Below are 21,788 nucleotides of genomic sequence, written 5' to 3'. Positions count from 1 at the left end.
GAGCCATGGACTCGGATGCCCTGAAATGCAGGCCTTTGGGAAGCAGATCTTGCGGAATTGTGAGGTGTGCTGTCCCTGGTGCCCTGCTCCCTGGCTGTCAGGCACAGCAGGGGAGACGTAACAGGATCTGAGTTGGGCGTGGGTCCTTTTCATTTCTTGGAAGGAGTAGAGCTGCCTTGGACATGTGGATTGGCTGCCCCGAGGGGAGGTGCCACGACATACCCCATTCTTGTTTCTGCCACCCTGTTTCTTCCTCCATCAGGTTCTTTTCTCTTCCCTTTTCTCTTAAACACTTGAGTTTATCTATCTTCTTGCTCTTTACCCTCTTCTTTTGAAAGGACTGTATAAAATCTTGTTAGTTTCTTAAATCACTAAGAAAGATTTTAAAGATCTGTGTCTTTAGAAACATACATATCCTTTTCAACAAGAACCAGCGGGCCTAGTAGCATTCACTGGTTGTAGCAGAAAATGGCCAGTCACAGTGGGCGAGTAACCGCCGGCCAGTTGTAGAGGGAGGAGGAATACGCAGGCGTGGACCCTGGGTCTGGGGAACGGCTCCTCCTAGAATGGATTTAGGATCTCTTTCTCTTCTTGATCCTGAATGAAAAGCTGTCGTCTGTAAAACGCCCTGCTGCTTCTTCAGTAACGGGGTTGTGTTGAACAGGCCAGCTGAGGAAGACTCATCGAGTGACGAGGGGTCCCAGGAGCTGGAAGAATCCATCCAAGTGGACCCCATCCCTACAGAGCCGCCGAGCCACAGCAGCACCACCTCCTATAAGAAGTCTCTTCGTCTGTCCTCAGACCAGATCGTGAGTTGCATGTGGTCTGGGTGGATCCAAGTCACGTGAGCTCAGTAACTGTTTAACTCGACGGGTCTCCTCTCCTGTCCACCTGGCCCCAAGCCTTACACACGTGGCCCAGCGTGTGGTCGTGGAAATGCTCACCTACGTCCGGGAGAGCAGCGTCCCTCACACTGGGACCACCTGAGGACCTGCAGCACGCTTCCTCCTCCTCCACCCCCGGCCCTCCCACCTCCGCGTCTGGGAGTGAACCAGGGCATCTGTGTTCTCAGCCTGTTTCCAGGATGAATGTATTTTTTTGTTTGTTTTTGTTTTTAAAAGAATTGTGTTGCATTCTTTTTCCTTTTTTAATTAATTTTTGGCTGTGTTGGGTCTTCGTTTCTGTGCGAGGGCTTTCTCTAGTTGGGGCAAGCGGGGGCCACTCTTCATCGCAGTGCGCGGGCCTCTCACTGTTGCGGCCTCTCTTGTTGCGGAGCGCAGGCTCAGTTAGTTGTGGCTCACGGGCCTGGTTGCTCCGCGGCATGTGGGATCTTCCCAGACCAGGGCTCGAACCCGTGTCCCCTGCATTGGCAGGCAGATTCTCAACCAGTGCGCCACCAGGGAAGCCCCCTCCAGGATGAATCTTAATATGTCTGGCCCGGCACTGGGCCACACACTGTCTTTTAGGAGCCACAACCATAGGGAAATGACATTTTCTTACTTAGATGCAGTTTCCCCCTTCCTTTTTATTTCCCACTCCCTGACTTCCACCCATTTTCAATATGAAATTGTCCTGCTGTGCTCCAGGGCAGTCCCGGGTACAGAGGAAAAGGTTGGTGGGGGGGCGGGGCAGGTTGTGATCAGAAAAGTGCCTGGCACCTAACACATGGTTCAGGCAGTGGCTCGTGTGAGCCGCGGGCGCAGCCCTGGGCCATCCTTCCTGAGCTGGGGTCCCAAAACGCTGCTGCTGGTTTGGGGAATGTTTAGATTCTGTTCCAAAACTGTGTTTTCCGCTGATTTCTTAGCTTTTTTTTTTTTTTTAAACAGTTACTATGTCTTGTGTATCTCCGTCCATTCTTTCTGTGTTCACACACACACATTTATATATTTAAGAGGCTGGGATCCTTTTTCACATAACATTGTATCATAAGCAGTTTCTCTGACCACGTATTCCTGGAAAGTGCGACTTAATTGTTGCATGTAATTCCATCAAAGTGATGTGCTATTAATCTGCTAAAAACTCTGATTTTTATTCTTATACTTTTTATAAAAGGCAAAACTGAAGCTCCAAGACGGCCCAAATGACGTCGTGTTTAGCATTACAACCCAGTATCAAGGCACCTGCCGCTGTGCGGGGACCATTTACCTGTGGGACTGGAACGACAAGGTCATCATTTCTGACATCGACGGGACGATAACCAAGTAAGCAGGAGCCTTGGGGTGACAGGGAAGGGGGCCCAGCTCAGTGTGTGGCGGTGGTGGTGAGGTCCCTCACCTGGGCAACCAGCCACCATCAGGAGAGTTTTTAAACTATACACACTGAGACGTCCTGAGTGCGGTCCCCACAGAGTCATCTTATGGAGGGAGGAAATAGGTGGGACCATACAGACGTAACGTCAAAAATAACACTTGGGGAATTCCCTGGAGGCCCAGTGGTTACGAGTGCGGTGGCCCAGGTTCAGTCCCTGGTTGGGGAACTGAGATCCCGCAAGCCGTGCAGCGCAGCCAAAAAAAAAAAATATTAATGATAACTTCGGGGAGGATTTAGTTATCTGGTCTCCAGATTCTGGTATGGGGGGGGGAAGAAGAAGCTGTTGAGTTTAGGGAGGAGAAAAACAGGATGTGTGGTGGTCAATTCCCTCATGTCTGATTGCTCTTCTGCAACCCTGGACCCCTGGTGGGGTCCTTGTCTCCTGTGCACAGGCCAAGGAAACCGCCTTTGGGCATTGTCCCTCCACCTCTCCCCCATCCGGCAGCTGCTGGCAGCTCGTATTTAACTAAATAAGTAAACACTTGGCTTTATATGCTCAATTCCTGATACCTTTGTCTGTTTCTGCCCTCTTAGGTCTGATGCTTTGGGACAGATTCTTCCACAGCTGGGTAAAGACTGGACACATCAGGGTATCGCAAAGCTCTACCATTCCATCAATGAGTAGGTATCCCGACCCACGTGTCTGGTGAGCTAGAATTTTGCTTGAAAAAGCTAGAAAAAGAGTGTTCATCAGCCAGTCCACAGAAATCTTGTTCATGTGCCAGCTATTCCCGCTCTCCTTTCCCACCCCTTCCTAGAGCCGCACGCAGGGGAAAGTGTGAGGCGCCATCTGTGGGACAGGAGCTCTGTGCCCGGCATGGTATGCGTTGTTACGCGTGTTAACCTTGTCATCTTGTTTTCACAGGGCTGTGGGTTGTAGGCACTGCCTGTGTCTATAATCATAGCTGTACTTGGGGGTTTTAGCTGTAATTTAACAGGAGAGCCAATTTTCAGGTTTGGTTTTTTTGAGTAATTTTAATTGTATTGCTTTAAGTAGGTAATGCATGCATGGGGTAATCAATTTACCATGGGGTCCTCTCTGTCAGAGTACTTTTTTGTGTGAGAAAATCCTTTGTGGGATCCCAATACCTGTGAGTTAAGTTGATCTGCAGAATTACAGTGTCTTAAGCACAAGTTGAAAATGCCATAATATGAAAATTATGAGTGTGTCAGTTACCCAGGTAAAGTTTTGCTCCTTGTTTTATAGAATGATTTGCATTCTGGAAATTGCCTATATAAGTAAAATCCTTTGTATCTTTCATCTATAGCAGGTTGTTTAAAGATAACCTCAAATTTTTGTCCGTTTTGTCATTTGGCTTCCATGGACCAGATGCTGAAGCTATATCATTACTTGTAAATTTAGCGTTAATCCCTAGTTGCATGTACCTCCATTTTCCACCCGTGGCGTTTTTGATGGAATGGTGAGATCTTTATAATCCTAACAATTTTTTCTATTAACTTTAAGAATTTGATTTTCATAGTAAATGAGAGGAACTTTATTTGGACCTTTAAAAAGAAAAACGCATTTTTCCCCCCTTTAGCCAAAGCACACAGGCTAAACAGGACGCGTTCTCTTTCAGGAATGGCTACAAGTTCCTGTACTGCTCCGCCCGCGCCATCGGCATGGCCGACATGACCCGCGGCTACCTGCACTGGGTCAACGACAAGGGCACGATCCTGCCCCGTGGCCCCCTGATGCTGTCCCCCAGCAGCCTGTTCTCCGCCTTCCACAGGTGCCTCTGTGTGCGTATGCGTGCGTGTGCGTGCACCTGCGCGCACACGGGGGCCTGACGAGACTGTATCTGTTGCAGAGCTTCTGGATCTTGGTTCCGTATTGTTCTAACTCACACATAGCTCACCTGGTCTGTGTCAGACACGGTTGAGAAGTCAGGTTGGCAAAGAAGGAGAAAGATACCGGTTATGAAGGATTAAAAAAATTGGTTGGTTGTGAGCACTATAAAATCTTTCTAGGACCACATACCAAGGAAAACTACCATTTTGGATTTGGTGATTATATTTGTATTTTCTTCTCCTAGGGAAGTAATAGAAAAGAAACCAGAGAAGTTCAAAATTGAGTGTCTAAATGATATCAAGAATCTCTTTGCCCCGTCTAAGCAGCCCTTCTATGCGGCCTTTGGAAACCGTCCAAACGTAAGTGTGTCTTCTGGGCTACACACTCGGATGTGGTGTGTGAAACTCAGAGGAGTGTACTTTTAGGGTATAGCCCTGTGTTAATTCTCAGACCAGTTGTATAGGCACAGTGAATGTCTGTTCTGCTGATATCTGTTGTAAATTTTCTCCAGTGGTCGGGAAGGGCCTGTCGGTGGAGATGTGCCCCAGAATGTAGGTGTGTGACAAAGGGCACGCCCTCTGTCTCTGTGGCTTCAATTCCATTTCCTCAAGCAGTTCCGACTCATGTTCTGAGTGATTCTAAGCCGAGTCTTGGATTCACCCCAGAACCAGGTCTCGAGGGCCCCCCTTGATTACCGCTTCCCATCTCCTGCTCCAAGGCCCCTGGCGTCTCCGTGGCGCCCAAGTTTTCTGGCTTCCCGAGCGCCCTCTGCGGTGGCTCCGCTCTTGAGTTTGTGTTTGTCTAAAGCTCGGCTCCAGTGGCAAAGCTGCGCCGCGCCGGCTTCACGTGATTTCCGTACACAGTCTCCTGTCGAGGCGATTTTCTGGCTCACAGGAACCGCAGGACCATCTCCTCATTTCTTCTCTGTAATCACCCTGCCCCATGTTTTCTGCTGCAGGATGTCTACGCTTACACACAAGTTGGAGTTCCAGACTGCAGGATCTTCACCGTGAACCCCAAGGGTGAGCTGATACAAGAGAGGACCAAAGGAAACAAGTCATCGTAAGTGCGTTCCCACTTCTCAGCCTGGAGCCCTGCAGCCAGGGGCCAAGAATCAGAACTGCACCTGCCTCTGCCGGGGTGTCTTCTCCTCTGCCGTAGCTGTTGGGGGGGGGGGGGGGGGTTGCTGAGGGGCCTAGACTTTGAGGAGGGCGGCAGTGCCCTGAGAAGGAGGCCTGTCTGGGATCCTTCCCATCTGTGGAATCTGAGTAACTGGCTGCACAACCTACAGTCTGTGCTCTCAGATCAACTGATGAATAACAGTTGCTGTGCTTCCTCCCCACTTCCTTCTGCCAGGTATCACAGACTGAGCGAGCTCGTGGAACACGTGTTCCCACTTCTCAACAAGGAACAGAATTCCGCCTTTCCGTGCCCGGAGTTCAGCTCCTTCTGCTACTGGCGAGACCCGATCCCTGAGGTGGACCTGGACGACCTGGCCTGAGGCCGCCACCTCCAGCGGGAGGCCCTCTGTCACTCGCCTCGCAGCAAGGGAAGGTGACCACCCCTTCTGCTGGACAGAGGACATGGGGTCCCCTCCCGGCCACAGGTGTGGGACAAGACGTGCTGACAGTCGGGCACCAGCAGGGACGGGAAAGCTGCTGGGGCTGGAACCGCCTTCCCCCTTCCCCCTCCCAGGCCCTGAGGGGCTGCTGTTCGGTGCCGTGGCCAGAGCCGCGAGGGGAGCTCGGGCCTGAGGCCGGAGGCCTGGGCTCTTTTCACTGGCCTGTCCTCCCATCACTGGCCTGTCCTCCCACACGCTCTGTGTTGTGTGCTGGGTGCTCCTTTAATTGCCTGATTTAAAAAGAAGAAAAAAGAAGCTAAGAGTGGACCAAAATGTTGCACAAAGTAAAGTGTTCTGATTTCCACTGGGCAGTTGAAAGTGTTTCTCTCAAAAGGAGGGCTTTCTTCAGGGGATCAGGGTCCAGTTGGTGATGTCGGTCCAAACCGCCTGTGCACATTTCTTCTGTGGCTTCTCCCTCCCTGCTCCACGGAAACGGGACGCTTGCTTGGGCCCCCGGGGTGACAAACGTGGGCTTCGGGGGAACATAAGGTCCTTACATCATTGCCTTCTCACCTGTGACTATTCCACGGTGGGGACCTGAACTGAGGTGTCGTGTCTCGGACTGGCAGGAAGGAGCAGGTCTTGGAGGATGTATGTGATGCCCCTAAGAGCCTTCCTAGCAGCAGGAGTTGGTTAAACAGCAAGGAACAGCTCTGTTCTTAGGGAGGCCTTGGAAATGCAGGTGAGCACTTGTGACGGGTCCTGGGAAGGGTCCTTTCTCCGTCCCCCTGCCTGCAGCCCAGTTTCCCAGCCTGGTGGTGATGAGCTCTTGTCGGACCCGAGCAGGCCGCCCCAGGGAAGGGGGGTTCTGTCCACAAGCCTCTGCAGAGCTGTGAGCACGAGCCTGCAGAGGTGAGGCTGGGTGTGGACGGTCCCCTTGGTGTTAGAATCGAGAGAACTGTTAGACAGGAGCTCTCCTGGGACCAGCAGGGCCCACACACAGCCCTGCGTTGGGTGAGAGAGCAGTGGGCAGGTTCCAGAGCGGAGGGCGGGCGCCCGATGGGAACGCTGCAGAGCAGTGCAGGCACGGCCCCCGGCCCCCACGGTTTCCTTTCCCACGTGTGCTTTCCCTGTGCTGGTCTGGCAGGGGCACTCTTCCTTGTAGTTTGCTCCACCGAAATAATAGCTGATCTAGAGCTGGGGAAATGGGGGCGGTTATTTTCCAGATTGGAGAGTTGAAAGTCCCTGACTCGGTTGAGCCGTGTTTCCCAGTGCTGTTGGGTGCAGGGACGGTGGCACAGTCCCCGGAACGCAGCTCTCAGTGGCAGAGGCTGGCGGAGCCACACACGCTTCCTCCGGTGCAAACCGTCCCACCGTAAATAGCTCAAGGACTCAATCATTTAAAGAATTTATTTATGTACAGTAGGTCAGGGAAAATAGGTTGTGCTTGTATGAAGCTCTGCCCAGTTAGTGAAATCAATTCCTCGTACGGTGGCCCTGCAGTTACTTCATCTCATAGATGCCATCGGCCTGTCGCCCCACGTTTGCTTTAGGCAGTTACCCTGAGCTTCGTAGGGCTTTGCTATGTGCGGTACGGAAATCTTGATAACACACCTTCTGTAGTCCTTTGTTGGCTGTCCTTTAAGGAGTTTCTGACTAGACACTTTCTTTTTCTCGATAAGCTCTTCTTTCTGGACACAGGGGCATCTCAGAGGGTCGAACCTGGGAACCCAGGTCTCCTGGCCCTGCACTGAGGGTGGCTGACCCCTCTGCCCGGGGGCCATCAGCACTAGACTTTATCATTTCGTCACCGCAGATTGATCCAGTGGGTACATATGCTAATTAACCTGAGTCTTTTTCCTTATTTAAAGGAGCCCCTCTTGCTGAAAGTAGATGGTTACGATTACTATAGTGTTAAGAAAGTATTAAGTTTGCGCTGAAAATCCATTGCCATTTGGTACAAATGACATTTGTTCTTTCTGTGAAAGAGAGATGCCCTCGAGTGTGTTTGTACACAGACCCTTCTGATGGGAGCTAATGAAGGAGCAGCAGCCTCTCGCTGCTTTCGGGGACGGGCAACGTCACGGGGCGGGGTCGGGGGGGGGTGCCGAGGTGGACTGGGCTCTTCTAATCGCTCTCTCCGCTGCTCCACTGGTGAAATGGCCGTGGCCCCTTTCCCTCTTTCCAGTCCAACCCGACTTGAGTATCTGCCTTGGTGTCCGCGTGCTGAAGCTTGTATGGCTCTGGTGCTGACACCTGCACCTCTGCAGGGCTTACGAAGTGCGCGCGTGGGCCCAGAGCATGCAGACTTGGCCCGCGTGTCAGTACCGTGTTTGCTGTGCTTCAAAGTGCTTTAAAACATCTGCATAGTTTTCAGCTGGAAAAAGAAAAAGCTTACTAGTGTGATGTCATGAAATGAAAGCTGTTGACAGTGTAGGAACAAGAGCCAGCTCACCATCCGGAAAGTACTCGTGCCTTTGGCCGCACGTGGCCCTTCTGGAGTGTGTCCTTGAAGCTGCAGGCGAGGCCGAAGAAATGGGCAGAGAGTAAACTCTCAGGTTTTGCAAGTTGGTGGAAACAGACTCTCCCAGGGAATTTTATCATCATAGTTATTACTCTGGGAAGCCTTGTCTTCCTCTGTTTTAGAGAATGCTGGGTTTAATGAAACTGGTTGAAGATTGAGTTTTTGTTCAAAGTAAGTGCTCTTTCCAGGTGAAAACTACTTTTTTTGGTTTGTTTTAAAGGTAAGAAAGGCAAGGGGAAACTTTACTCTTTTAATTTAATCATTACGTTCAGTCTGTGATGACATATTTGATTATTAGGCACAGCAGTGCCACTAACAAGTTTTTTAAGTTGTCAGAAATTAATTGTAAACATCAGTTCAGTACTTAGTTTATGGCGAAGACAACTGTCTTAAGATAAATGGCTCATTTTGGTGCAGTGTTTGATGTTCAAAACAAAATGTTACAACAATAAACGAACGTAAACTGAATGCATCTGACTCTCTCCTTCAGAGGACATTAAATCCTCTTCTCTAAACTCTTGCCAGAAATTGATAATTTCCATAAATTAGCATTTTGATCTTTGCTGACACTTAAATTTGTGTATAGAAAGGACTTCTTTTTTGGTGCTTGTGTTTATAAAACCTGACTCCAGAGTGAGGCTACACCCACAGGAACTAACCTCTCTTGCTTTGTAGGTTCTGCCAGGCAGTGATCCATTCATACATATGTGATTTCTAGGGGAGTCTCCCTGGCACCCTCCAGGCTGCTTCCCCCGCCCCTCAGCCCTTCAGGGGTCCCCTGAGCGCCTTGCATTAAACCCTTCCTCTGGGTGAATACTGCTTAGCCGTCCTGATGTTTTCATTAGCTGTTAGGAGAGTCAAAGTGGTCTTGGATCAAAAACCACATCCCCCACGTTACGTTATTCGAGTATCTTTATCCCCCAGACGGCTCAGCACACACTGAGCCTGCGGGCTCTCAGTAGCCACTGGAGAGTGCGCCTGCGCCTCCGCCTCCGCCTCCACGTGGGGAAGCTGCCGCTTTCGAAGCTACAGAGTGGGCTGGGCGAGAGGTGGGGGTGGGGGGTGGGGAGGAGGGAGCCGCGGCTCTGTGCGGTGTGCTCCGCGAGAGAAGGGAAGAGCTCAGACAGGGAGGTTCACGATCAGGAACTGGAACTGGCCGCCAGCGCTTGGGCAGGAGCGGGCGGGGGAGTGCCGAGAGCCCGTCTCCACCACGGCCCCGCTGCATCACCAGACTCCGCGCTGTCCTTTCCCGTTGATGGGACGAGACGGGGACAGCGTGCGTGGATGTTTAGGAAGTGGGTGTGGATGCGTGTAAAGCCACGTTTCACATGTCTCTGATCACAAATACGTCTTTCGTTTCAAACTGCACATTGTGAGAAATAAGATGATAGGGTCACTGAGAAAGGTTAATGCGCTAACACGGGAGTGACGTCAAATGAGGTTTGCACTGATTTGCGGTCTTTACCGCTGGTCGTCTTTCGTTGTTTTTCACCATTTAAGTGTGAGGCCATTTGCTGATGTTAGATGTGGGGGCAGAACGTCCCGGTCCCGTCTCTGCTTCTCTCGGGGGTGGGGGGGCGCCCTGACCTTCTTCTCAGCAACCCCCTGTTTCAGAAGTTGTAACCTTGTGCCTGATTGGAGTCCAGGGGCCTGGTCCACACGTCTCACTCCCAGGCTCACAGCGCCGGGCCGCTGACGTCTGGAGGAGCTGCTCCGAGCCTCCCAGCCTGAGCTCAGCCCAGATTGCTTTTCTCTGTGCAAGAGGACAGCCTTTCCCTTCTACAGACGCTGACTCCTGTGAACCACGGTCCAGCTTTCATCCCACTGAAGTCAACGCAGGACCTGCTGCAGTCGTGGATAGAGAGCGGAACTTCTCCGTTGTCAATAAATGAGTCAGGATGCACCGGCAGAGGGGGTGTTTCACTTACTGCTCTAAGCACCGACTGTGGAGTGGAGGAAAGTAATTCTCTACCTTCTGTCTGCTCCCTGCCTTTCCGGCTATTGAGCATTTGTCCCCTTTGGCACCAGGTAAGGTCTTTAAAGGGGGTGTGAGGTGGAGAGGGCAGAAGCATGTGCCCACTGGGTTTTCCTGAAAATGCTCCACTGCAGTGGGGTTTTTCCCATGAGTCATTTCTAGGAAGCCACTGCTAGCCAGTTCCCCAGCTGTAGAGGTGGGACAAGCGTGCTGGCCCACCCCCATGCTGCGGACAGAGAGGCCCCACCTTCCGTTCTTGGCCCCTTCGCCCTAGCTGGTGGAGGGGGTGAGGGAGAAGGCCGGCCTCTCTGTCCACTGGCCGCCCTGGGCTCTCATTTGCAAGCAGTCCTGGAAAAAACATTCTTACAGCATAAGAGTACCTTGGTGGCTTGATGTCGGCCAAGGAAACTTGTTTCTATTGTCCACATCTTTCCCTGGGGCTCTGGGGAGCCCCAGTGGCACTTGGTTGGCCAACAGGTTTTACCAACCTGATTAGCAAAGACCAACGCGGAGCTAAGGGTTTGGTGTGGCTGCCGGTAGAGGAGTGAGGGGCCTGGGCTTCCCGGGAACAGAGCGTGCCCTCCACGGGAGGAGTCCTGCTTTCCTCAGATGACCTCGGTGTTCAGTGTGGTCGGTTTTGTGTTGGGCCTCTTGTTGCCTGGGAGCTCAGGAGTCCTTACAGCTGCATCTGCTGTGAGCTGGGCAGCTGTGGGTTCAATGTGAATGTCCAGCGCCCCCTGGAGGAGCCCCTTTTTCAGCTGTGGGGCTCACATGGGGACTCTGACCTCCAAGTACATCTAGTCTGTCTGTCTTTACAAGCCAAGAACAACCCCCAAGTGCACGGCGTGGATGCTGAGGGATAACAGTTGCGTGGTGGAGATGAATTTACTCAAGCTTACTTTCTGCAGCCATTGAAGTCATTTACTGTAGTTTGCTTTTCGGCAGCAACTCTCAATCCAGAAGGCACCAGACTGAACTGGAAGTGTTTTACATCTTTATTGACACTCCCTGTCTTTGCACTTAAGTCGTACATGTCATTCAAGGAGCCCAACAAGCCACATGACTGACAGTCTCTCTTGTGTCCCTCTCAGCCAGGCAAACCCGGGGTGGGGGGGGGGGGGGGGGGGGGGGGGGGGAAGGAGGTGGCGAGCCAAACCTGGGACAGCCCACTGTCCACCCTAGGTCTGCGGTGGCACGTGCCACTTCAGTGTTTAAACTCTTCTCCCACATGCAGGGTAAGTGAAGACAGAAGCAGCTGGCGACAGCTCTGCTCCAGCAAAGCCTGGCCACTGGTGCCAGCTCTGCCTCCTCTCAGCGGCTCGTCCTTCTCCAGCAGCAGGGCGTGATCCCACTGGGCAGCAGTTGGAGCCTCCGCGGTCAGCACCCTGTAGGCCCAGCACAGGCCCCTCGGAGAGAGCTCGGGCCACGGCAGAGCCAGAGGTGGGAGCTGGGAGACGCAGGGGGAGGAGCCGGCGGGCAGGCAGGGGCGCTTCCGACTCTTAGGCGCCGTGGCCACGTTAGCCCGTGGTTTACTCCTGGCTGCCTTGGCAGCCAGGCGTGGCCTTTACCTGGGGGAGGTGGTGGGGTGTCTGCAGGAAACTAGACCAGTGCTCCAGTTACACACACACGCTGAATACATTAAAGCTGCCGAGTTCCTACAACTCTTTCCCCTTCCCTTGCCCGGCCACCTCAGAGGTGGGACAGGAAAGGATATAAGAAAACCCCACTAAACGTGGAGTACATTTCGTCGAAGTCTGTGTGAGCCAACCTGCCCCCAGTCACCACGATGTTGACGCCGTCCCCTGCCTTCAAGTGCACGATAAGGTGGAACGCCCCTGGGCCCCCACAAGTGTGCGCAGCCCCCTGGGGCCGGTGGTATTCCAGGAATTCTCTCTTGTAGCCGGCCGTGTGCAGCTGTGCCACGCTGGCGTTGGCGACTGAAAGGACGGCTTCCACGTACGTGTCCCTCTCGGGGGTGAGCGTGGCCGTGATCAGGTAGCGCCCGTCGTACGGAGCTGTGAAGACCCCTGGGAGGAGGAAAGCAGACACCGGTGTTCACGTGACACCATCACAGCCTTTTGCGACAAGCTGACAGCCTGGATGAAGGCAGACCAGCCTCTGGGTTTGCCCTGGGTGGCCTGGGTTTGGGCTCAAAGTCCTGCTCAGCCTCCCCACAGGAGGCGCAGCCCCTCTGCGTACTAAACCCACCCAACGACAGGGACAGTCCCCTTGGCCCACACTGCTCTCTGCACTGACCTGGTCCTCGCTGCAGACCCAGCAGCCTGAGGGAAAACTGGCCCTTTACTGTGCACGCTGGCCCGTTCCCCTGCGCCGCCGATCCTGGCTGCCTCTGGGGAGTTTCCTCTGTCACTGAAAGCACCTCGAGGCCAACTTAGAATCGACCTCACGGGCACAATAGCCACAGAACGCCTTAGCTGCCTTCTGGGGAGGCAGGACCAAAAACTCCCCACAAGGTCGGTCATTAACGCAGGAAGAAGAGACACCGAGCCAGGGATGCAGACACAGCCAGCCCTCCTCCGGTGGAAGAGCCAGGCTCCCTGCTGGACCAGTACCCAGCTGGCATCCACGCGCAGCCGGAAGCGAGCTGCTATTTAGACACACGCTCTGGGGCTGGGAAGGCAGGGGAAGGGCTGGTCGGAAGTGGGGATAAGGTTCGCAGATGTTGCCCATTTGCAGAGCAGCGGCACATGGGCCCACAGCCAGACCCAGTGCTGGCAGGAGTGGCCACTGCCCAAGGGCTCCGGGAAGGGGGCCAGACATGCGCCACTGATCACGGGCTGAGAAGGAATCTAAGGGGCCTGAGTCTTTAAGCTGCCCTGAAATGTGCCAGGCTGCCCAGCTCCCTTGCCCAGCTCTTCTCAGTAAATTTAGAGCCTGGGGACAGACGGGCCCCAGCACTCCGGGCACATGGCCAGCGTCTGCTCAGGGTCACGCAGAACTCCCTTTACTGAAGACCCGCTGGAGAGAGCATGGGCATCCTGGGAACAGGAGAGAAATGTAGGTCACGGTCCCTGTGCGCCGAGAGCACCTGGCCTGTCGGCGTTGACGAGCTGTCCCCATAGCTGAGGCTGCGTGGAGTGAGGGCCCCAGGGGAAGCCCAACTTGAGCACAAAGCGAAGCAGCCTTCTCACACCCCGCCTCCAAGCCCGTTAAAAACAGAGTGTGATGCCGAGCTTCACGCCCATGGGCCTGGAGGCCAGGAGCCCCGTTTTTCTACGCTCTTCAGTTCATTCACTCTGATGCTCGCTAAAACCCGAGGCCCGTGGTCCTGAGACCCGGGGCCAGGGCGGCAACTCACATCTCTGACCGCAGAGAGCCGATTCCCTCCCAGGGGCCACACAGAGCCCCGGCCACAGCAGCACGTGATACCCAGGTCCGCTGGTGCCTGTGGGCGGGGGGGACAGCGGCGGACCAGGGGGTCCTGGCTCTCCTCCCGCAGGCGTGATGCCCGCGGCCCCGAGGACAGCAGCCCAGGCCCCGGGGTGGCCTCCCGTCCCCGCTGTTCTCGGGGGCTGGGGACCACATGGACCGGACCCCCGTCAGGGCGAGCGGTTCTGCCCGAGAGCAGGCGCCCCGCACTGCTGCTGACCCACTTGGGGCTCAGAAGCCAGGAATCCTGCAGGCGGCGGCGTGGGCGCACCTGTCGTGGCAGCCGGGAGGGACCTTCCTCACAGCCTCCCGGCTGGGATAGTCCTCCCGAGCGGCCGTGTGTGCGGGCGGACTCACCGGTGCTGGGGTCGTACACGTCCCCGTCGTTCACCAGCACTTTGTTAAAGAGGACGACGCCCGCATCGCTGGGGAAAGGCTTCCGGGTGAGCCCCGCAGAGAAGGACACCAGAGACGGTGCCGGGACCCCTGGGCAGAGAGAGGATGCGCCTTCAGTCAGGCCCCGGGCCGAGGCCTGCGCGCCGTCCCGAGGGGCAGCCTGGGCCTTGCATTTCACCTCACAGTGGGCACACCCCCTCCTCACACCCTGGGCCCGACAGTGCCCTTGTCAGAGGGGCAGGCAGTTGGTGGGAGTGCGCATGCGTGGATTGCGTTTGCCGCTGCGTGAGAGGGGAGGCTTCGCGCATGCGTGGGCCTTGTGCATGATGTCTGGGGTGGGGGCGCTGAGGCCCCACAAGGTGCTTCTGTGTGAACGCTTCTGAGATGAGAGCTGGGAGGCTGCGCGCGCACACGCGAGGCGGGGGCTTTGCACATGCGTGATGCTATGCGGCGGGGGGGGGGGGGGGGGGGGGGGGGGCCCCCCGGCGTTTGGGTTCGGGCACCCGCGGGCAGGGGGGCCGGGGGGGGCTGCACCCGTGCTAATCGCCCAGAGGGAGGAGACAGGCCCCGCAGGGGGGGCGGGGGAGGGGGACAGGGGCTGCCCAGGACCACCCGCCTCGGCCTCCCATCCTGGCTAACGTACCTGGGGAGGCTACAGGCGGTGACTTGGGGTACCCTGAAAAACAAAACGCAGATGCAGTGTCAAAGCCCTAATAGCGCACCTCATTTTCCTGAGTCCCTCCTTTTACTGCCTGTTCCTCACACTGTGTAAGTAGACATTAAGAGCACCCACTCCCAGCTGCCTGCGCAGAGAAGACAACCCTGAGGACGAACTGGCTGGGGGAATAGGAAGAAGATGGACTGGAGCCTTGGGGCCCAAGCCAGCGAGCAGGCTACAGACCGACATGTCCACTCCCACGCTTGCCCTCCAGGAGCAGGGACTGTTCACTAGCTTTGCCCCCAGGTAGACTGGATGCAGTGTTTGTCGTATGGATGCGTGGAAGGAAGGACAGACACACAAATGAACAAATTGCCCAGAAGAATATAAGCATCCAAGATACATGGAACAGAAGGAAAACTGTCATCTTAGAAAAGTCTCCACACCTGCCTAAGAAAGCTGGCATCACTGGAGCTTGGGGTGGCTGAGAAGGAACGGCAGTGACCCCCCCACCTACCCAGCAGCCACGGTGCTTCATTCAGGCAGGCTGTCCTTGCCCGTGGCTGAGTGCCTCCAACTGGCAGCTTGGTTTAACTCTGAGGCGACTGGTTGGTACTCCCCGTGACAGCTGACGTGAACTACCCCAAGCAGCATCACGTGTTTAGATGTGATAGCCCGGAGCCTCAGCTTCCTCATCTGTCAGTAGAATATCAGCTTCGCAGTGCTGTAGGGAAGCTGCAGCTCCAGCACCTAGTTCAGTCCCTGGCATGCAGTGGGTGTCCCATAAATGCTCCCTTTTCCTTCTCCCTCTTGCCTTTACCTGACTCCACCTCCTCCACCACCACGGTGCTGACCTTCCAACTCACATGAAGCACTTAACTGGCCAAGCATTGACCTAGGCTTTTCTCCATCCTCACAATAACTCTGAAGTCCTATTATTATCTTCCCTTTGCCATTGACAGAGCTAAACCTTGCAAAGACATAGCTAGGGTTGGAGCCAGAACCTTCCGGCCTACCCACTTTGATGTGTGCTCATCTTTGTGGCTACGCAAGCTCCCAGTATCCTCTTGGTTTCCCCGGTACACTTCCTGCTAGGGAGATCAAGGAGCTGCCTGTGTGGTCCACGGTCCAGGTATTACAGCCCGTGGCACAAATCTATTTCTAAGTATGATGTACTATCCCCAGAGTACCACAGAACCTTTGGAGAGCCAAGTTTTGGACCTTGTACCCTGAAGGCTGCACCCATGACCCGCAGAGACCCTGCAGCAGCCCCCTGGGGCTCAGGCTGCCCCCTCTGTGCATCCTCACCTTCCGTAGCTCAGATGGCCCAGCAGCGGGGGACCCTTACCTGGTGCTCCCGCGTAGCCTTCGGCCCTGGGGATGGGCCCCTGCCCAGTCTGGCCGTCCACACCCCGGGGCAGTCCTCGCCCCGACATGCTCATCCTGCCCGGGGGCCCGGCCTCTCCAGTCTCCATAATGACCCCGGTGGAGCCAGGCAAGAAGGGCAGCCCCGTCCAGCCTGGCCGCAGCAGCGGGGGCAGTGGCCGGGGGCGTCTCTTGGGCAGGACAGGCTGCTGGCCTATGTACGGCTGCTGTCCAGGGTCCTTGGACGGCGGTGGAGGGGTCAGCACTGGAGCAGATGGCTTGGTGGGGGCCTCTGCCAGGTGCGGGGCCTTCCCTTGGGGCAGAGGCTGGGGTGCTGCTGAGGGCTCCTCCGCTGAGCATTTGGAAAGTGGAAAGAAATACACAGGGTTCAAAACCTCAGACTTGACTGCTCGACCACAGGCCCCTCTGTGAGACTTCCGTGGGCATGGCTCCCTGGAAGGTGTGTGCTTGGGGGGCTGGCCTGTGGCCTCCGCGGGGTCCCTGGGCTGGGCCCACCAGCAGACACAAGAGCAGCCACCACGTGGCCTCCGCGGGGTCCCTGGGCTGGGCCCACCAGCAGACACAAGAGCAGCCACCACAGAGTGGGGACCGCCTGCCTGGACCCCCTGCCCAGGGGAGGGGGACCTTCACCCTCTTCCTTCATGATGGTCGCACTCTCCAAAACAGCACCCGAACCTCCCCGATTTCACTACATGGTGATACCACAGGGGTATCTGCCTGCCTGCTGCCACCCACGGCCTTGCATTCTCTCAAACAAGCTAGTCGCACGGTCGCAGTGGGCAGCCTCACAAGCCGAGGACCTGCTGGGTGCAGACATCACGGGACCCAGGCAGGTGTCAGGGAGCTCGGGCTGCCTCTGCAGCAGGCACAGCTCCCAAAGGAGCGGCAGTGCCCCCCACCTCTCACCACAGCCTTAAGATCACCAACTGAGGGAATTTCCACTGCAGAGAAGTCCTGATTCACATTTCCCTGCCCTCTTGGGATGGCGCTATGATACAAGCGGGAAGCTACCACCCTTTCCTCCTATGAATACATTCCTGGAACTAACCTTCCAGGGAGCCCTTCCTGAAGGCCTGTAAGACATCTAAAAATAACCAGGACTGGTCACAATACCATCCTCAAAAGCCAAACCCCACCCACCTCCTCAATCTGTATTATGCCTGCAATGGCCCAGCTTCCAAGGCTACAAAATTATGACCAAGCAAAATCAGTAACTGCATTGTGCCCCACTGCCTAGTTTTGTTTTAAAACTCACAAAGCTAATTATGGCAGATCGAACCCATGCTCCCCCTCCACTCACAGGTTGCTAGCCCACCTCCAGCCCCAAAGGGAGACTATTTCTCAAATAGCCTTTCCCACCCAGTACTCCATGAGAGGATTAATCCCTAAGGAAAATGACTTGAATGAAGTGATCACTTTTTAATTTCCCCCATGGATGGTACAGAACTAATACCATTCTAGATGCACTGAAGATAAATTAATTCACACCATACAGTGGAAAGGCATCAGGCCTTAATTCTCTTCAGGACTCTGGTGGGAAGAGTTGAGCTGGGCATAGAAACTGAGGCAGAGCGATTCCCGACATGGGAACACCACCAGCCACAGTGAAGGACAAGAGTGAGAAAGGAAACCAACGAACAAAAAGGAACTTTAAAGAGATAATACAAGAAAATAAATATGTAGTAAGGCGTGCTCCTCACTAGTGAGGATGCCCACAGGCTTCTCCAAGTGTGTAACTTTAGCTTCTGCACTAAATAAACCGCTTCATTGCGTGCTCTCCCACACGTACTGTGCTTCTAATAAACGCTGTGCCTGCTTTAAACAAAAACAAAGTAATAATCTCAGAACACACTGCATCCAAAGTATAAGAATAGATTGGTATTAAGAGAGGCCTAACCAGAGAATAAAGATGAGTCTTTGCTGATTAAAAATATACTTGCCAAAATAAGAAAATTCAATGAAACAGTTGGTAGATAAAGTCAAGGTGCTCTTTCAGAAGGTAGACCAGGAAGAGAAAATAATGGACAATAGGAGAGAAACCATAGGAAAATTAGACTCTTTCCAACCCAGAAGTCTTTCCCGAAAAGAAAGATCAGAAAAACGGGTGTAGGGATGATGAGGTAGTAAGGAGAAATTCAAATACACAATTTCTCAGAACTAAGAAAGATCCCAGCGCAATTATTAAATGAAAGACCCAAACCAAAGCATATTCAGAACACTGAGGATAAAGAGAAGACCACACAAACTGTCAGGGGAAAACTAAAAAGTGACCTCAATTCAGACCGTCACCAGGGGAAAACTAAAAAGTGACCTCAAATCAGACCATCAGACCATTACCAGGCTTCTCAACAACAGTACTGGAAACCAGAAGACAAAAGAACACCTTCAGATTTTGAGGGAATATCATTGCTAACCTTGAATTCTATACCCAGCTAAAATATCTGCCAGTTATGAAACTAGAATAAAGACATTTCCAGGCATGCACTATCTAAAGACAAACAAGCAAAACTGTCGAGCACCCTTTCTTAGAAAGCTATTGGAAAATGTACTCCACTGAAAAAGAGAGTAAACCATGAAAGAAAGAAATGCAGAATAAAGGAAAGGGTCTAAGACAGGAGAGAGGTTCAAGAAATTTCTAGGATGGTAGTGAAGGAAGTTTCAGATTGAAAGCCTTAGAGCAAGTCCAGAGAATAAGCAGTCCAGACTGGGTCAGGAAGAGAGAACTCCCGGAGAGAGGTCACTGATTTAAAAAATGGAACTGACAAATGATCTGATAATTTTTGTGGTATCGAGAGGGTGTCAGAGAGTGAGAAGAATCCAAAACAGATATGTAAAATCTAGCAAATAATAATGCAGCACTACTACTAATTCAGAGGAAAGCAAAATGAAAAGCAACATGATCATATTTGGCCATTACTGAGCTGTTTAGCTCCTCATAGCATAAATACTGACTTGATTTTTGTGGCATAACTCCACTGGGAGCTGGGAGGAAGGGAAGCAGGGGGAGACACGAGAGAGCCTAATACATAGGCTAATGTCTACAGCTGATAAGTAATATATATAATGTCAAATAGTACCCATATAGAGATATCTAAAGCTAATAAATTGATGGTAAACATCAGGGGGAGAAAACAGCTGAAAGTGGCACGTGGCCACCTCTGGGGTGAGAAGGGTAACAGGGAAAAGGGGGCAGGAAAACTGGTTTTCATTATAAACTTCTCAGAACTATTTTATAAGATATAATTATGGAAGACACCCAGGGCCTGTCTCTAAACTCTTTTCCCTCCAGTCCAAGCTCAGGTCCTTCCTTGTCTGTCTCCCCTCCCTCCTCACACCGTTTCCAAGGCTCACAAGCTGGCCTTCCTCCCGGGGGCACAGGCTCCTGCCCTAGCCCCACCTCCCTTCTCTGCTGGAGATGCTCCTCCAGCATCACTCCTCTCTCCTCCGTCTCTTTCCTTCCACCCCACCAGCTCCTTCCCTTTAGCCCATGTTTATGTGTCTCCACCCAAAATTTAAAAACAAGTACTTTTCCTCAGTCCTACAACCCTCAATGAATTACAGTTGACAAAGCACCTAAAAATAGCCAAGTACAAGCCCCTCAACCGGGTCCTTATTTTCGTACCTATCCCCCCCCAAACCCTTCAAACCAGCCCTCTTTCTCTGAAGCCCCCCTGTCTGTCGTTTGCCCCATCACCTAGTCCAGGTGCTCTCGCTTATCACACACACCCCGATCTGGGCTAAGTCCAGCTGATTCTAATTTTGAATCGTCCTTTGGGTCCTTCCTCCACACCTTTCTCAGAATACTCTTAGAACGCGTCCTAGTCATCTTCCCCGCTCAGAAATCTCCGGTTGTCCTCCACTGCTCATAAAATCCAACAGAATCTCCTCTGTCATCCGTGTCCCCACCCCCTGCCCCATTGCCTCCTGCCACCTTCAGTACCCCCACTGGGGCCTGGCTCTCATCTGAGCATCCCTGCCTTTGTGCTTTGCTGTTCGCACTCCCTAAAATGCCTCTTCAGGCGCCCTCACCGAAACACACCTCTCCCTGCAGTCCCGGTTCAGATACCCGCTCCTCGTGAAGCTGTCATGAATCTGCCCAGTAGGGCTTGAACATCCTGCCTCCGAACCATGAACCACTTTGGCCTCTCAGGGGTCTTTTCAGGGGTCTTTTCATCTCTCCTTTCTTGCTGGATGATGAGCACTTGAGGACACATTTTAATGATCTTTTATCCCCAGGGCCTGGCACGTGACACTGAGACATCTAAGTATTTGGTGAATGAAGGTAGGCTGGAAGTACAGCAGGTACCATGGGCTGCACCCTCACTCCTGCCAACCATTAAATTAGGCGCCCTAATTTTGCCAACGATAATCGTTCTGGGGTCCTATAAGGGCAATGCCAGTACCTAGAGTCAGTGATGGTTCTCTTTTACATTCATCACTCCCTCAACACCCAGGCTTGTCATAGCAAGTGGAAGGCAGAGGGAAACAAATGAACAACCTGCTTGGGCCAAATACCCTCCGCCAGTCTCCGTGGAGAGTCCGTCCAGCACACTGCGCAGGACAGGCAGCTCCAAAACACCACTCAAGTCACAGCAAAGACGGTCACGAGAAAGCGGCCCTGGATCCAGGCTGCTCCCCAGCCCTGGCCCCCAGCACAGGCTCAGCCCAGTGCATCACGTGGTGTTTCTAAAGCACACATTTATTACATGGTTGTAACAAAGGCTGGATAGCATGTTGCTCACTCTGGAAAGATAACTCTCTTTCCAAAGCGAACATATGTTTCTAATCCAGAGAGTGACCATTTGTACTGAGTTCCTCGTGAGAGCCAAGTGTTGCTGCCCATGTTTCACGTGCAAGGAATGATCAGCCATACGTGTGCTTGCTCTTGTTCCAGAACTTGCCCCAAGGCGTTGGTCCTGATGCCACAGTGTGGCCTTGTGCCACTGTGTGCGGGATGGGCAGGGCCACAGCCTTACCAAGGATGGACCTGACACCATGTAGGAAAGGCCACTCCCTCTCCATTAAAGTTCTTATTAAAAGCCAATTTCAACCTTGCTAAGACAAAGACCTGCCTAAGGAAATCCGCAACAGTCCACGAGACTGACATGCCTTCCTCCGCTCTCAGGAGCCTGGGTGGTCTGGCTCCTCCTGCAGCCGCCACACAGCCCTGCAGAGTGGCAGCTAAATCGCCCAAGTTCCGGCCCCGTGGCTGTGCCTGGCCACTTGGTGGTATCTTGTCACAGAGCAGGGATGTGGGGACAGACACGGGCCTTGGACGTTAGTCTTGTTGGTGGTGTGGCTGAGGGAAAGCCACAGAAACCTCCTGAGTTATCAGCTCAGCCATCAATCGGGCTAAACCGGCAAAGACTCCTGACAAGCAGGCAGAATCGGTGCCAATCAGATGAAGTGATGGGTGCAGGGGCGCGTCCCTGACTGTAAAACACTGTGCAAACGTCAAGGGCAATTCCCAGTTGGGGGGAAGCTGAGCTGCCTGGCCTCCCAAGGGTATGTCTGCTGACCAAACCCTGCAACTCCGGGGGACTATTTTAAAGAGGTCAATCAAGCCTTATGACTTCATATTTTTTCTTTCTTTCTTTCTTTATTGGCCATGCCGCACAGCTTGCAGGACCTTAGGTCCTTGACCAGGGACTGAACCTGTGCCCTCAGCAGTGACAGCGTGGAGTCCTAACTACTGGACTTCCACAGAATTCCCAAGACTTATGACTTAAAAAAAAAACGATCCACATGCTGACATACAGCAGGCTAAGTGGACGGAGGGCCACACTGCCCGGCAAA

General features: G+C 53.5%; 2 protein-coding genes across 7 annotated transcripts in view; one reads left to right on the top strand and one right to left on the bottom strand.

The window, feature by feature from the left end:
- The window catches only part of LPIN2 (lipin 2), an 80,444-nt gene extending 74,410 nt beyond the window's left edge, over positions 1-6,034 (top strand). For 5 of the 6 annotated variants that reach the window (XM_029219633.1, XM_029219642.1, XM_029219624.1 and 2 more), the window contains 7 exons: positions 665-809; positions 2,053-2,201; positions 2,845-2,931; positions 3,891-4,043; positions 4,347-4,461; positions 5,061-5,164; positions 5,459-6,034. In XM_029219633.1, the coding sequence (XP_029075466.1) occupies positions 665-809; positions 2,053-2,201; positions 2,845-2,931; positions 3,891-4,043; positions 4,347-4,461; positions 5,061-5,164; positions 5,459-5,603 (898 nt within the window). In that variant the 3' untranslated portion in view covers positions 5,604-6,034. Of the gene's footprint in view, positions 1-664; positions 810-2,052; positions 2,202-2,844; positions 2,932-3,890; positions 4,054-4,346; positions 4,462-5,060; positions 5,165-5,458 lie in introns of all 6 variants that reach the window. The other variant, XR_003793032.1, reaches the window with a different exon arrangement.
- Positions 6,035-11,311: 5,277 nt separating this feature from the next.
- EMILIN2 (elastin microfibril interfacer 2) overlaps positions 11,312-21,788 on the bottom strand; it is a 50,729-nt gene continuing 40,252 nt past the window's right edge. The window contains exons 5-8 of the mRNA XM_029233112.1: positions 15,955-16,323; positions 14,592-14,624; positions 13,910-14,038; positions 11,312-12,189 (exon numbers count right to left, since the gene is read on the bottom strand). Coding sequence (XP_029088945.1) covers positions 11,852-12,189; positions 13,910-14,038; positions 14,592-14,624; positions 15,955-16,323 — 869 coding nt within the window. The 3' untranslated portion in view covers positions 11,312-11,851. The remainder of the gene's footprint in view (positions 12,190-13,909; positions 14,039-14,591; positions 14,625-15,954; positions 16,324-21,788) is intronic.

This window comes from Monodon monoceros, unplaced genomic scaffold (genome assembly GCF_005190385.1).
Source record: "Monodon monoceros isolate NGI ecotype Baffin Bay Population unplaced genomic scaffold, NGI_Narwhal_1 Super_Scaffold_1, whole genome shotgun sequence".
Classification (NCBI taxonomy): domain Eukaryota; kingdom Metazoa; phylum Chordata; class Mammalia; order Artiodactyla; family Monodontidae; genus Monodon; species Monodon monoceros.
This window is presented reverse-complemented; position numbering and strand designations above follow the sequence as displayed.